This window comes from Rhinolophus hipposideros, assembly GCF_964194185.1.
Source record: "Rhinolophus hipposideros genome assembly, chromosome: 19".
Classification (NCBI taxonomy): Eukaryota; Metazoa; Chordata; class Mammalia; order Chiroptera; family Rhinolophidae; genus Rhinolophus; species Rhinolophus hipposideros.
This window is the reverse complement of record NC_138065.1, coordinates 29,567,978-29,582,704: the sequence shown is the minus strand read 5'-3', so window position 1 is coordinate 29,582,704 and position 14,727 is coordinate 29,567,978. Positions and strand designations below refer to the sequence as shown.

At 51.8% G+C, this 14,727-nt stretch overlaps 1 protein-coding gene across 9 annotated transcripts in view; it reads right to left on the bottom strand.

Moving 5' to 3' along the window:
• Positions 1-3,057: 3,057 nt before the first annotated feature.
• Positions 3,058-14,727, bottom strand: part of SOX13 (SRY-box transcription factor 13) — a 205,908-nt gene continuing 194,238 nt past the window's right edge. For 7 of the 9 annotated variants that reach the window (XM_081026370.1, XM_081026371.1, XM_081026373.1 and 4 more), the window contains 10 exons: positions 11,633-11,805; positions 11,152-11,220; positions 10,664-10,778; positions 8,248-8,333; positions 7,936-8,098; positions 7,406-7,515; positions 7,170-7,266; positions 6,729-6,872; positions 5,575-5,791; positions 3,060-4,888 (listed from right to left, as the gene is read on the bottom strand). In XM_081026370.1, coding sequence (XP_080882496.1) covers positions 4,627-4,888; positions 5,575-5,791; positions 6,729-6,872; positions 7,170-7,266; positions 7,406-7,515; positions 7,936-8,098; positions 8,248-8,333; positions 10,664-10,778; positions 11,152-11,220; positions 11,633-11,805 — 1,436 coding nt within the window. In that variant the 3' untranslated portion in view covers positions 3,060-4,626. Of the gene's footprint in view, positions 4,889-5,574; positions 5,792-6,728; positions 6,873-7,169; positions 7,267-7,405; positions 7,516-7,935; positions 8,099-8,247; positions 8,334-10,663; positions 10,779-11,151; positions 11,221-11,632; positions 11,806-14,727 lie in introns of all 9 variants that reach the window. The other 2 variants (XM_081026374.1, XM_081026367.1) reach the window with 2 other exon arrangements.

The following is a 14,727-nucleotide window of genomic DNA, read 5'->3' as shown; positions in this document are numbered from 1 at the left end:
CGCCCTCCGTGCACCTGGCTTACCAGGCCTGGTGGCTTCAGGCTCCTCTGCCTTTGATCATTGCGGCTGCTTAGAGGAACTACACCTTACCCAAGTGATAACCAGTGAGACCCTGAAGGGAAGTATTCAGTACTTCCTTGGTCCTCTCACTCATAGTATTGGGGGTGGTGGAGGGTGCTGCTCTGCCTGACAGCAAGCAAGGGTGATTTCTGAAACCAATCTGTCATTTTTTCGGAAGGCCAGAGGGAGGGCAGAGCAGGAGCTCCAGAGTGAGCTGTGGCTCTTCTCAGCCCAGGTTGCTAGGGTTGCCCTTCCAAGACTGGGCAGCAGCTGCCTCCAGGGTCCCCCAGAAGGTGCTCTGTGCCTTAGGGGTAGCAGCGGCCGCCTGGCAGGTGGACTCTGGCTGTTTGGCTTTTGGCTGCAGAAGTACCAGGGTGCCATGGCGACCACTGGAAGGAACTGACCTGGCACAGGCTGCTGGAGCCACCTTCAAGGTCACGGTGATCCAGTGTGGCTGTGCCCTCATGGGCAGCAAGACAGTCTAGGGGTGCCAGTGGAGGACATGGGGAAAGGTGTGCCGGCATAGGGGTAGTGCCAGGGCTGGGCTAGTCGTGTTGGCTCAGGTGGTCATGGTGCAGCCTTCCTGTGGACTACATAGCAGTGCCCATCTTCCCCACTTCTGGAGCTGAGGGTAGGAATAACCACTGTGCAGGCAGCTTGTCTTCAGGCTTCTGGGACCCTGATGTCATAGCATTGGGGATGGTGTGGTGGTGGTGAGCAGGGAATGGCTGGGACGGACCCCTACATATCACCCTGTGCCCCTAAGGCCTGGCATCCTCGTTCCTCAGTTCTCCAGGGGAGGAGGCTGGTGGGGACAGCATGGGGGCACTTCATGCACACCCGCCCCCATAAAGCCTGGAATTCCATCACTCCTTTCACTGCTACGTGACTGACTACCCCTCCCTCCCTGCTCACCACTAGGCCTTGGAGATTCGGTAGGATTGCCTGGACTCCACCCCCCAGGCCTCTTCCTCTTCCTTGACTCTTAGTAGGAGCTGTTGGCAAAGAATGCCTGGGCGTGTTTATCTCTGCTGGACTCTTACCCTCGCCTCCACAGGAGAGGCACGGAGGGCAGAGAACGAGCTCGTGCCCCAATATTCCTGGTAATTAGCAGGACATTCTGTTCCAAGCCTCGCAACCGCAACCCACCTGACCCTGTCCTGCCTGTCCTGGGGTGGGTCTCCAGCGCACCAACCACAGGATATCAGGGCTTTTCCCATTCTAAAAGAATGCAGGGCACGTGGCTCTGTCACAGCAACTAGAAGGAAGAGGGCAGGACAAGGGTTCCTGAAGTGGGAGATGGGCAGTACGGGCTTCAAGCTGCCAAGGCCACAGGGGACCTGGGAATAGGGAAGGGAGAGGGCCTCGGGACTGGCAGCGGATTAGGGTGAGCCTGGCTGGGAGAGTCCTGACCAGGCTGCCCACATTTGGTTTGGAACACAATAGGAGTAGTAGTGGAGACTTGGGATGGGGTAGATGGACAGCGTAAGTCAAAATGAGCAATTCTCCCATGTGACCACTAGAGGGCAGGGGCCATGCTTTGCAAGGGGCCAGGCAAGTTGGGCTCCACTTGGGAGACGTGGGGTGGGGAGGATGAAGGAGGTAAGGCCCAAAGCTCTGGGAGGCGGGGCTTGGCTTGGAAAAAACCAGCAAAGGTTAGCAGCCAGGATTCTCCCTAGATCAAAATGCTGGGATCCTAAAGTCTTCAGTCCCAAGTTTGTGACCCTGGAATCAACCACACCTAACTTTTCTCACCACCATCCTCTAATTTAGAGGTCCCTTTGCAGCATTCAAGAGCCAACGTCTTGTGTTGGTAAGTTCACTTCCACTTTGAACACCTTTGTCAAAAAGTTTTTTGTTAAAGCCAAAATATTGACCCTTGATATGCATCAAGAAGCCAAGTTCTACCTCATGAGCTACAGACTACATGTTGCCCATCCGACAGCTTTGAAGTGGTCTTATCCTTTATGCCTTACCCTAGTTTCCTCTTTTCTGGACTAAACATCACTGGCCCTTTCGACCATGCCTCTGATACATGTCTACTAGGCTCCCTACAGTCCTCTTCTGTGCAGGATGCCTGCCTCTGGGCCACTCCAGAGAGACAGTATCCTTTTCTATTGAGGGTCTAGGACTGCCATAATGCACCTGGGACCAGGCCTGTGTGATGTACACTGGCCATCACCTCCCTTTTAGTGAACTGCTTCTATTAATCCAACCCAAGTCTAACAAGAATTGCCATTGAGCTTTGCTGCCCCATTCCATATTAAAAGGATTTTTTTTTTTTTTTAACCACAAGAGTTGGTCTTTTTCTCAATCTTTGTTAGTGTGCATTTTGAGAGTTTTAGTCTGTCATCCAGCCCTTTCAGGTCTAATTGACTTATTTCTCCCAGTGTGATATGTAGTTCTTTGAAGTCCTCATTCAAAGCATAAGGTCACAGATAGAGCCCTGAAACGCATCATTAGAGACCCTGCTCATTAATCAGTATCCTGGAGGGCTCATTCATGGGCTTGGGGTATCCAGGTTAGTACTTTTCTAGGATGAGAGTCCACGGCTTTCATTAGATTCTCGAATGGCTCCTTCTCCCAGAGGGTGAGAACCATGGATAAGGCCTAACCTCCCTGTTTTCTGATTAGGACAGTGAGGCTGGAAGCGGAAACCTGACAACCCTTCCCCCACCCACACACACGGCCATGTGGCTAGTTCTGGGGAAAACCCAAGCTTCCTGACTCCTTACAGTGCTCTTATCTCTGCCTTCTTTCTTAGGACTTGGGTGGACAGTTGTGGTGAGGTATGGCTCTCCTTCAGGCAAGGACAGAATCTCCATTCAGTGTGTGCACTCGCGGGGGTTGCCGTCAGGCCCGAGCCTCCCTGGCCTCAGATATTTCCTCCCGGGCCCCACGCCTGAAGCTCCCTCTAACTGCCACCGGGGGGCAGTGGTGCTTGCGCTGGCGACTTGACTTGGCCCAGCCTCCCCCTCCCGGCACAAGGACCAGATTCTCAAACGATCTGCCTTTATTATGCCAACAGAAAAAAATTCCCCGAGTGTAAACAGGAGAAATGTGCTGGTTAAGTTACTTATCATTATCTTATTATTAACAAAATAAAGCACTATCTATGTTTACAGTCATAAAAAAAGAAACAGCCTGGAGAGAAGTTGGGCTTTGGGGAGGGGGAGAGGGGAGAAGATGGGGGACTCCACATCTGCCCCCGTGAGATTTGGGGTACCCTTCCCACCCTGACCCACCTGGATCTTTGGAGTCAGGAGCAATGGGATTTAATTTTCTTGGGGAAATAACTTGTGAGAGTGAAGAGGGCCGGATGCAAGTTCTCAAGTGGGGGGGGGCAGGTAGGCAGGAGGATGGCAGAGCTGGTGGGAGGGAGGCAGGAGGGGATGGAGTACCAGTCTTCTCCTCACCAACTCCTTCCAATAATAGAGACCCTTCCCACTCCCTGCTCTCGAGGGAGGAATGGAGACCAGCTGTTATGGGAGCCCCGCTCTCCAGGGCTTCTGTCACAGGAAAAGGGGCACCATCACTCAGGTTAGGGGACCAGGGTCTGGAGGACCAGGGCAGAGCCCCTTGGAGGCTGAGCACAATCCCATGCTGCTCAGAGCTAAAAATGGCTCTGTGGGACCCGACCAACACAGTAAGGTTGAAGGGACAGGCATGGGAGGCTGGTGGGCCCAGAGGTGGCCCAGGGGCCTTCGAAGACCCAGAGTGACCAGCAGGCAGAGGGGCAGAGTCAGACACTGATGGGAGAGAGACACAAACAGGACCCTGCAGACAGACAAGGACAGAGGGAAACTCACACAAGGACGCACAGAACCTGAGACACCCAGACTGACAAAGAGGTAGCAATTTGGAGACAAAAGAGCACAGAAAGAGGCCCCAGAGAAGCAAGAGTGCCATCAACAGACACATCCACAGGAACTCAGCAACAGTGCCTGGCACATAGTGGGCACTCAATAAATATTTTGTGCAATGAATGAACAGATGAAAACACAGGCACACATGTGCACGTGTGTACACGCGCGCATGCAGCAAGCACACGCACACACAGCCGCCAGAGGCACAACAGGCTTGGCAAGAGATAAAGACAGGGAGGGACAGCCAGATCTTTTTGCACAAAGTACAAAGTGATCCTGGTGATAGAGGAGCGATCTGGGAGCGGTGTTGGTCCCATGGTGGCTGGTCCAGCCAGGACAAGAACGGAAACAAAGCATGTGGCACCAGGGTGACAGGTCTGGAGCTGCCATACCCCTGGAATGGGCAGACCTGCAGGAGGAGAGGGTCATACAGTGTCCCCTGGCTATGAGCCCCAAGGGCCAAGGAGCTCAGCCAACTCAGCCATTACCACCATGCAGGTCCTACCTACCTACGCCAACAGCTGCTCAGTTGTGCTCACAGGTGTGGTGGGGAGGGGGCCTGTATCTACAAGTACAGAGCTGTGCCATCGCCCAGGCATGCCCAAGTCCAAGTACCAACAGAGTCCAGGTCGGCTGTCTGTGCCCTTTGGCTCAGGGCCAGGTGTTCCCCAGGTGGAGGGCCAGGCCTACGCAGCCGAGATCAGTCTGTGAGCACCACCAACTCGCCATCACTCTTCTCCTCGCCCTCTGAGTCCTCGTCCTCGCTGTACCGGTACATGTCACCATCAGCCACCGAGTGCCTGTCCTCTGTGGCCTCGGCCTCCTCTCTCAGGCTGCAGGTGTTGACAATGACAGGCATGTTGGGGTCCAGGCTTCGGGGCACATAGTGTTCCACCAGGGGCTGTGCCATCCGAGGGTACAGGACATCTGAGGAGCTCATCTGTACCTGCCCAACCTGAGGGCTGTGAGGCAGACAGGTGGGTTACAGAGACACCTTCCCTTCCACCCTCACCCAGCTCCCCGAGGCCTCTTCAGGCCATGCTCCCTAACCCCATACCCTTTTGGCTCCGAGACACACACTCTGCCCCGTGGTCTAGTTTCTAATGGCCACAATCATTGTCAGCTACAACCCCACACAACATGCAGTCTCAGGGTCATTGGCGTATTCAAGATATTCCTGGAGGACCGTGTGTGAATTCTATTTTTGGAAACTGTGTATTTAAATGCCTGGGTAAAGGAGTCCACTAGGGTGCTTGCTTTGGTCAAGTCAGGACTTCTCCACATGATGAGTACCCTCTACCTCGATTTTCAGTACCCATGAATTTTTACTAAATTTACCAGAAATGGGATCCACAGGCATATTTCCCCTGGAACACGCCAGCCCCCCACACTCAGTCACAAATTTATATCCTGAGACACCAGGTACCCACCAGTCATAGTCACCCCTGTAGTCGCACATGCCACACACATATAATGCTCTCACACACACCTACACACACATGTACTCACAAAGACGACACACATGCACAGCACCCCTGCAGTCACACACAAAGGCAAGTCACACGCTAACACGCAGCCACTCATGAGAGCCGCACACACACATGCACATGTGCTTATGGTCTCTGCTGCCTGGGCAGGGCCTGCTCACGGGGTCATGTAGCTCTGGCGGGCATCCTGGCGTCGGGTCCTCATCAGGGCCTTATACTCGCCCACTCGCAGCCGCTTGCCCTCCACGATGCAGGTCCGCTTGGGCCTCGGCTTATACTTGTAGTCGGGATACTTCTCCAGGTGCTGCCGGCTCAGTCGTGCCTGCTCCTCGTAGTAGGGCTGCTTCTCCTGGTTGGTCATGGACTTCCAACGGGAGCCTGGCCCAGCCCCCAGGGGCAGGCAGTCAGCTCCAGGCTCTGCCGACCACCCCCCAACCCCCTGTAGGTGCCAATATATTTCGTCACCAGGTACACGTGCAAGCATTTAGCAAGGACCTGGTCCAATGTGGTTGTTCCTTGGATGTTGAGCAAATGAATAAATGAAGTGGGCATGTATATGGGCATCCAATTGCCAGCTTAAGACACTGCACCCACCTATATCCCAATACCCAGCAACCTCTGAGAGGCCTCTGGTCTGCCTGATTTGCATAAACAAAAGAGCAGTTATCCTAGGCCCCCACTAACACAGACAGACTCCCTGCTCAGGACAAAATACCTGGTGTCTATCTTCATAAGATACCTGCGTAGACATCGGAAAAGCCTCAGTCTTAAAAACAACTGCCCTCTTCTAGCCCCACCTGCCCTGCCCTACATCCCTCGTTGGCCTCCAATCAGGACATGTCCCTTAAGAAACCTTTCTACTGACAGCCCAAGAACACCAATCTATCCTGTTTCCTGCCAGAGCCAGCTCTAGGGTTCTGGGCAAACAGTGGAACAGGTTATTTAGGGAGAGATGGGGAGAGGTGCTCACTCACGTGCACACATGCACACACACACACACATACACACACACACACTTTCTCTCTCTCTCTCTCTCTCTCTCTCTCTCTCTCTCTCTCTCTCTCTCTCTCTCTCTGAAGTTCTTGAGTGCAGGTGCTAGCATAAGAGCCCTACAATGGTACAAGACCCCAGGACCCAGATGCCCCACATCCCACCTGACTTCCACACCCCTCCGATTCCACTAGAGTTCAACATAATGTGGAGTATCACGAGCAAATCCCAAGTAGATCCAGCTGGCACCTGCAACTAGGGTCCTGCTGTACCATGGCTTCTGGAGCCCCTAGAGCTCCAGCACACCTTACCCACTGGCCCTTACCGAGGATCTTGCTGATGCTAGAGTTGTGCATGTCTGGGAAGGCTTGGAGGATCTTCCTCCGCTCGTCCTTGGCCCATACCATGAAGGCATTCATGGGCCTCTTGATGTGGCTGCTGTTACGGGACTCGGGGAAGTGGCGGGAGCCTGAAAGATGGGTGGAGTCAGCAGGGCAGCTGGTCTGGGGTAAGGAAAGACTTCGAGAGCCATCAGAAAATGTCCCACACTTGACCACTAGGGGGTGCTGGGGCGGCCACAGTGCCCAGGGATGACCAGCAGCAAGATGTCAGCAGAGGCCCCGCCAGAGAGAGACACATAAGGGAGACACTCCACAGACAAAGGGAAAGAAGGGATGGAAGACAGACACAACCTGACCCGCCATGGCCCTGGTGGGAAGCAGAAGTGGTCCCTTCTGCCCATCAGCCCAGTGCCCGGAGCCCTCACCGTCCACTTCACAGCCCAGCATGGCTTCCTCCAGTGGGTGCACGCAGCTCTCCTCCAGCCGCTCCTTGACTGGGGACGTGTCCAGGCTGATGAGATCCTGGGGTTGACAGGGGCAACCTGTACGTCAGCTTCTCTGTGTCAGCCCACTTCTCTCCCCCACCCCTCACTTTGGTGGCCTCAGACTCTGTCCACCATCTGTTCCCTGCTCCCAGGCGCAAGGGAGTGGGGGCCCATACCTTACGGAATGGGGTGTTGGGGGAGCTTTCCAAGGCCGCACTATGGCCATGCAGCAGCTGTCGGGCATCCTGGATGGCCTTGGTGACAGCGTCCCCTTCACCAAGGAAGCCTATGGGGGTAGGAAGAGAAGAGAAGGGAGGGGAACTGGGGGGTCACCCCACTTCATGCCTTGCCCCTCCTGTGCTCCCTCTGGCCCCTCCCCACGGCGGTTGCACTGCACATCCCCAAGGGGGCGCCATTTACACTGACTGGCTGTTGTACCAACAGACTAGAAATGATAATAGCACCCCTGGAAATTGTGCAACCCAGTGGCCTGAATCCGTGAGGCCAGGGTGCCCAGACAGATATGATGGAGGAGAGGAGGAAGGGGCTCTTCTGAGACACTGAGTGCTGAAATCAAAAGGGGCCAACTAGTGCAAGTCTAACCCACAGAGGGAAAGTGTCATGCCCAAGGTCATATCATATCCTCCATCTTGACTCCCCTAGAAGATTGCTGAAGGGAAAGGTGCGGGAGAAGTAGAAAACTTACCCAAAGGCAGGCTGGGGGGGCTGGACTGCAGGTCCCGTGTGGGGGCCCCATGGCTGGGGGGGCGGGGTCCACAGTTGCTCATCTTCAGGCTGGGGGAGCTGGAGGTGTTGGGTAGCTCAGGGGCCTTGGGCTTGGCTGTGAGGTTAAGGGGCTGGGAGGGCTCCTAGGGGAGCATCCAGAGGTCAGAGGGTGAGAGACACCAAAGGAGACCCCCACAGAGGACAGAGGGAACAAGCATACCCAGAACAGACAAGGCAGCAGCCAGCCATCCCAGCTAGGGAGGGAGCCCCAGGCCATTAAGGAGGACAGTACCTGCAGGGGGTGGTGAGCAGCCATGGCCCCCGGCCTCTTCACAGCTGGGGCAGGAGGGCTGTGTAGCAGCTGCAGCGGGTACTCCACTATGGAAAAGGCGGCAAGGAGAAAAGTCCTAGATGAGCACAGAACAGCAGACACCCTGCTTGACCAGGTCCCAGCAGCACAAAGTGGACAGAGGCTCAGAGCTGGCCCAGCTTACTTCCAGCCACTGCCCTCTCCAGTCTCAAAGTGCTGCTGAGGACCTCCTACGCCCTTACCCCCACTGCCCTACACATCCATCAGCACTGTCACCTTGTCCCACCCTTCCCGACCCACTAACCCTAGAGTTCCAAATCCAAGATAAAACAAGATCAGGGACACTCTACTCACACTTTGGATACTTGTTATTTGTACCTACTGTATGAAGGGTACAAAAGCAGCTACCTGTTGTGTGGCCTGTCTCCTGTGTATTATCTCACAATAATCTCACCTTAGTGTATGGTATATATTAGGTACTCAATACATCATTTCATTTTACAGATAAAGAAACTGAGTCCTGGAAAAGTTAAATGGATTGCCCACATAGTTAATCAATGGGAGCACTGAGATTTGAACCTGTGTCTTCTAGACTTTACAGCCTATCCTCTCCCCCTCTGTAGGGCACTGTCTCTCTCTCCTCCCTCTGCCTACCTCACTCTCCACAACCAGGCCCAGAATCAAGGAGTTGACAGCTCGGATGGAGAGATAGCCACATATACAAATCACTAAACACAAGGCCTGTGGTGATATGGGCTGCGTGGGTAGCATTTGAGAGAACTTTGTTCCAGATGGAGGGACTGGAACAGGCTTCCTTGGGGGAGGGGAGGGGGGGGGGGCGGGTGCCAAGATGTGAACTCATGCTGCAAGCGGGCAGGGAGAAATGGAGTGGTGGGTTGTGAGAGCAAGATGTGGGGAATGAGACTGGTATATGATGGGCAAGGTGGGCTCAGAGGCCTACGAAGGCGGAACTCAGGAGTCTGGACTCCACGCTGCAGGCATCAGAGTGCCATCTACCACACCACTCCCTCAGCTTTAGGAAGGGGCATTTGGCAGCCCGCAGGCCCCCTGCTCACTGGAATGCTGGAGCAAATACGGCTGATGGCAGCCTGGCCAGTCCGGGTCTTCCACAGCTTAGTTCCTATCTCCCCTGCCCAGAAAGTATATGGCCCCTCGCTGCCCAGGCCCTGCCCTCACCCCTGCGGTCTATTCCAGGTTCACTTGGAGTTGTAATGGTTTATGCTGTTGCCCTGTCCTTCCCATTCAACCCTTCGTCTCCCCACCATCTGGAATCTTCCCTCAAGGTAGAGTCAGTGGGGCTGACCAATGAACTATGCTGTTGGCCACAGGCTTGGTGGTGGACCTGTGGGAAATCACCTGGCTGGATTTGCCCTGCCTTCTCATATGCAACAGGGCAGGTGGGCTAGAGGAGTTTACTTAAAAGCTGTCCCTCCTCCTGTCCCCATGACCATTCATAAGCAATCAATGATCATGGCCTAATAATTCTCTGTCACCATCCCACTGTCACTGCCCTAGTTCAGGCTCTCATCCCCTATTGCTAGAATCATCTCAACAGCCCCCTACCTAGTTCTGCCTTCAGTTGGTACCCCCTCCATTCCCTATGACCCACAACCAGCATGACAGCACATCCTCTACTCAAACATTCAAGCGCATCCCACATTCTATCAAGTAAATCTTAAATTCCATGTTCAGTCCCAGCTGCCCTCTCCACCCATGCCCCCATTACCCTGCCATGCGCTCCTGCCTTATGCTCTGCCTGGACCATCTTTCCTGTGCCCTCCACCCTCAGCTCCCAGCTCCACCCTCACAAGTCCACTCACCTAAGACCCAATCAAGCACCATCTCCTCAAGATACCTTCCCAGAGTCTCTGGTGCTTGGCATACTTCTTTCTCCCTTCTAAGACTGTAATTCCTTGAGCTCAAAGTCCACATTTTATACACCCATGGCCACCCAACAACTATACAGTGTCTGACATGTGGTCGGTGCTCAGTCTGTTTTCACTGAGTTTCACTGACGGGGCAGAAGGTAGGAGTGACATGGTCAGGGCAGGAACAAAAATATGAATTTGTGAGATATATAAATCTCAGTTAATGTTCAAAATAATAATACTCTGGTACAGCAAATGTACCAGAACTGGGAAGACTAGACCTAGATTGGCCATATCCGCTTACATCTGGAAAGCACTTTATGGTTTGCAAAGTGCTACTTTTCATTTTCTCAGTGACGTTCCGAAACAAGGGGTTATTCTTCCACTGGACATATCCCAAACCAAGGCCCAGAAAGTCTACACTGCAAATTAATGGATGAAAGCGGTTCTGGGCCTCTTTCCCTGACCTCAGGACAGCCTCAGTGGCAGGACAGCCCATCCACACTCACCTGGTTTGCAGGGGATTGGTTGAATGGGCAAAGCCAACTGAGAGTCGGGGGTGACAGGCAGAGGTTGGTGGCTTGGGGGGAAGGCTGGGATCATGACATAAGGCATGTTGACCTGCTGAGAGCAAAGAAACTCTGTGTGAGTCCCTGGGGGCCCAAACAACTACCCAGCTATGGTGAGGCCTGGACAGAGGGTGGACCCAGGGATGAGAGGAATAGGGCCTGGGGTAGGGACAATCTCCAAAGGATCCATCTGACCCTACACCACTTCCCTGGGCCCCTGTCTACCTGCCCTCAGGTCACAGATGGGGAGGAAGATATTCTGGGCCCCTCCCTTGAAATGGGAAGACAGAGGAGGAGGATAGAGCCCCCTCCTCAGGGTCATGCCTGAGTGATTCTGCCTGTCCCTCCCTGTCCCCAACACCTCTCCAGGCTGGTATCAACCCCTGAGTCTCCAGCTCTCCCATTATCCAGCCCTCCCCTGTTGTCACCTGGATCTGCTGCTGAAGGAGGTTGATTTTGTGCTGCTGCTGAATTAGCTGTTGCTGCTGCTTAGCAATCTGGCAGAGGGAAGAGTAGGCAAAAGGGGCGTAGGCATAGGCCCCAGGGTCCCATCCCCCAGAGCCTGCCAAGCCCCAACTACACCCTGCTTTCCAGGAGTGCAAACATGGAGGAGAACTGGGTAGAGTGAGAAGCAGAACAGCCAACCCTCAGAATTTATTTTTTTACCAGGAGTTCTAAGGCCAGGGATGGAGAATGGGCAGGGCCCCTCAGCACTCCCACAAAGGCTTATGACTAGCCAGAGGTGGAAATTCTACAGCGTTCCATGACAGCCCCTGCCCTCCTTCCTCCCCCCCTCCCCTGCTCCCAGGCCTCCACCTGCACTGGCTAGGCCTGCCCACAAGGTGCTATGCGCTAGGCCCTAACAGACACCTGTCCTGGAAAGAAAGCCAGATACCAAGTGGGGCCTACCTGCTCCTGCTGCTGCCGTGCCAGCTCCATCTGCTGCTGCTGCTTCTCAAAGAGCATGGCAGCCATGTTCTTCTGCTCTGAGTGGGCTGTCAGGAGCTGGTCCCGCAGGGTGGACAGTTGATGGATCATGACCAGAAGCTGGAGCTCCTTCTCTGCCAGGCTCTCCTGCGTCCCTGCTCCATAGTGAAACAACCAGAGTTGAGAACTTTTGTTTGTTCATCTGTCTAGCTGCCCATCCATTTGACATTTATTGAGCAATTGCTATGTCCCAGGCACAATTAGGAGCTGAGCGGCAGAGGTGATTGACACTCCAAGCCTTGCCCTAGAGAGGCTCCTCATCTAACAACTAGCTGCCCTAGAAGTGCCACCATCAGCCACTGTTTTCAGCCCTGGAAATGCTGATGGTGGGGAATCTAGCCCCACCCACATCTTGGACATCTTCAAAGGCCCAGTGCCACAGGGTCAGGGTGGACAACCATCCCACAGGAGGGGCCCAGCGGGACATGCTCAGGTTTTAGAGCCAGATAAATCAGGGTTCAAATCCCCCTTTCAACGCATCCTGCCTGGGAGCTATTAGACAAGTTACCGACTTCTGCACTTTGTTTTCCATCTATAAGTGAGCACACTAAGTGTCACTTCACAGAGTTCTGCAGGGTTAAAGGGATGATGAATCAAGCTTTTAGTCCAGGATTTCGCACCTGGTCCTCAAACAGCAACTGTTAGTGCTTCCTTGCCCTTCAGTTTGGCTCATGTCAGATGCAGAAGTACCAGGCCACAGACTCTCGCATCAGAATTACTCAGGGGGCCTTTAAAAATATAGATGCCCAGGCCCCCACCCCCTGGGGTTCTCATTCAGTGCGTAGGAGTAGGGCCTAAGCATATGCATAGTTTTAAAGTGCCCCCTGTAATGGAGACACCCACTTCACTGAGCAAATCATACCAACCTTAACAGACAGCCTTGCAAACTTCTTGGAATTATCACTGATCTTATCACCCTCAACTATCATTTAAGGTAAAGAGAACTAATGGCAAAACTGGATTCAAGCAGAACTATACAGGACTGAATGAACTGATGAAACGGTTACAATTTTTATGACTTTTTGTTTGAGATTGCTGACTTTTTAAAAATCTATTGTTTCCCAGATAAAAGGAAACTTGTTTCTCTTAAACTACCTATGACTTAGCAATTTGGTAAATTATACCTTTGTAAGCAGTACTGAAACGTTTATATTTTTGTCCCTACCTGATCCCTCCAGAATTTGGAAACTTAATAGGTATTATTATTTTCATGGCATTATGGTTATTTGCATAAGTTCAGTAAGAATCTGTTCTCCTTGTGACAGGATACAATTAGAAACTGATTTTATTACCAAGGCTTTGATTGGAAGGTCATTATTTGAGAAAGATACATAGACTCAGCTATGACCAGACAGCTTTAAGGAATTAAGATTGACTTATGGAAGCCAATAAAAACCCTTGGAAATACTGGCCTGGTGCCTTGCTTACAGGGTTCCCAGCAGCCTTACCATGTGAGTAAAGAATGTCACTTCTTGGCAGGTGTGGGGATATTTGGGGGCCTCTAGAAGAGAGAAACTCACGCAAACCTATAGGTATTGCAGGCGACACCTGATGGTAAGTCTTTGCCTTGGCTTTTCTGGACTTGAGAGGCCTTGTTAAATTCACTCTGAAGATTCCTTATGGAAAATTCCAGCAAAGCAGATTTAAAAGAGCTTATCTGGTTAATTACTACACTGTTTCCCCGAAAATAAGACCTAGCTGAACAGTCAGCTCTAATGTGTCTTTTGGAGCAAAAACTAATGTAAGACTCAGTTTTATTTTAACAAAAGATGCATTAGAGCTGATTGTCCAGCTAGGTCTTATTTTCGGGGAAACAGTATTCTTGCTGGATTTATATAAATAATCAGGCCAAGTTTTTGAAAGCAGACTTATTTTGCACATAAATTAGTCTTAATTTGGCTACCTTTGACAAAAATGGGGGTGATTTTAGACAGAAATATGGTTTCCATAGAAATTATAATATACCTTTGTGAAAATTAGATTCTAGTGCTTTCATTCTCTTTTGAATTTTTAAAATCTTTTACCCATTACCTATAAAATGGACTGGATCCTGAGTTTTTCTAGTTTTCTTAAGTATTTGGCTCCAATCCTCTGAACTAACATTTTCATTTTTCTACCCTTTAACATGGAATCATTGAGAACTAAGACTGTCCTTTTCCAAGGCAATGCAAGCTAGACAGCTTGATATAAACTTTAGAGAAATTACCACAACCACTCATCTATGGACAATCTCCGTGCATGTTGCAGAAAGATCACCAGACATTCAAACTGCAGACCGTGGAAATCTATCAGACTGTAACTGTCTGCCTTCACTCCATCTGAAGATGATTCGAGCCAGACATCCATAGAAATCTTGACTGGCTGCCTTCAGAACTCAGAAACCAAGATTATAGTCTACTTCAATCATTAACCTGTTTTTCTTTAGTTTCCATAGAGATGCCTCTTATTAAAACCTGATTGCTTGCACCATGGGCTTAACTTTGGGAGCCCACCGGCATCTCCACCTCCTGAAATGAGACACAACGTGAACTGAACTGAACTTTTCTCAAGACCACGACTGGTTTAATGATAGAACGGTCTGGGAGACCAGCTTCTGAAATGTGAAACTTCCAGAGAAGTTTCAGAGGAGGGGACTGTGGGGGTTCAGAAGGAGATACTGAGATGTGCCTCAGTGGTATACAGATTTTTTTGAGCTAAAGGCAATTTTAACTTCAGGCTCAAAGGAAACTTCTGCCCCTCCTTTTAACTACCTAGAAATACTTGAATTAGGGGCCTTGACCATAATGAGATTATCAGCGATAATCTCTTATTAGCAGCAGTAATCTCTTTTTGACCCACCTATATGGCAGGGCAAACTTTTATTTACTAAACATCGACTCTTCTTTTCATCCTGAAGTGACCCTTTGAAACCCCCAAGGTGCATCACCTCACCCCTAGCTCAGGATGTCTTATATTCCCATGCTCCCTTTCTATCTCTGAAGTTTTCATGCATGTTGGGGCTGACTCTCTCATGTATG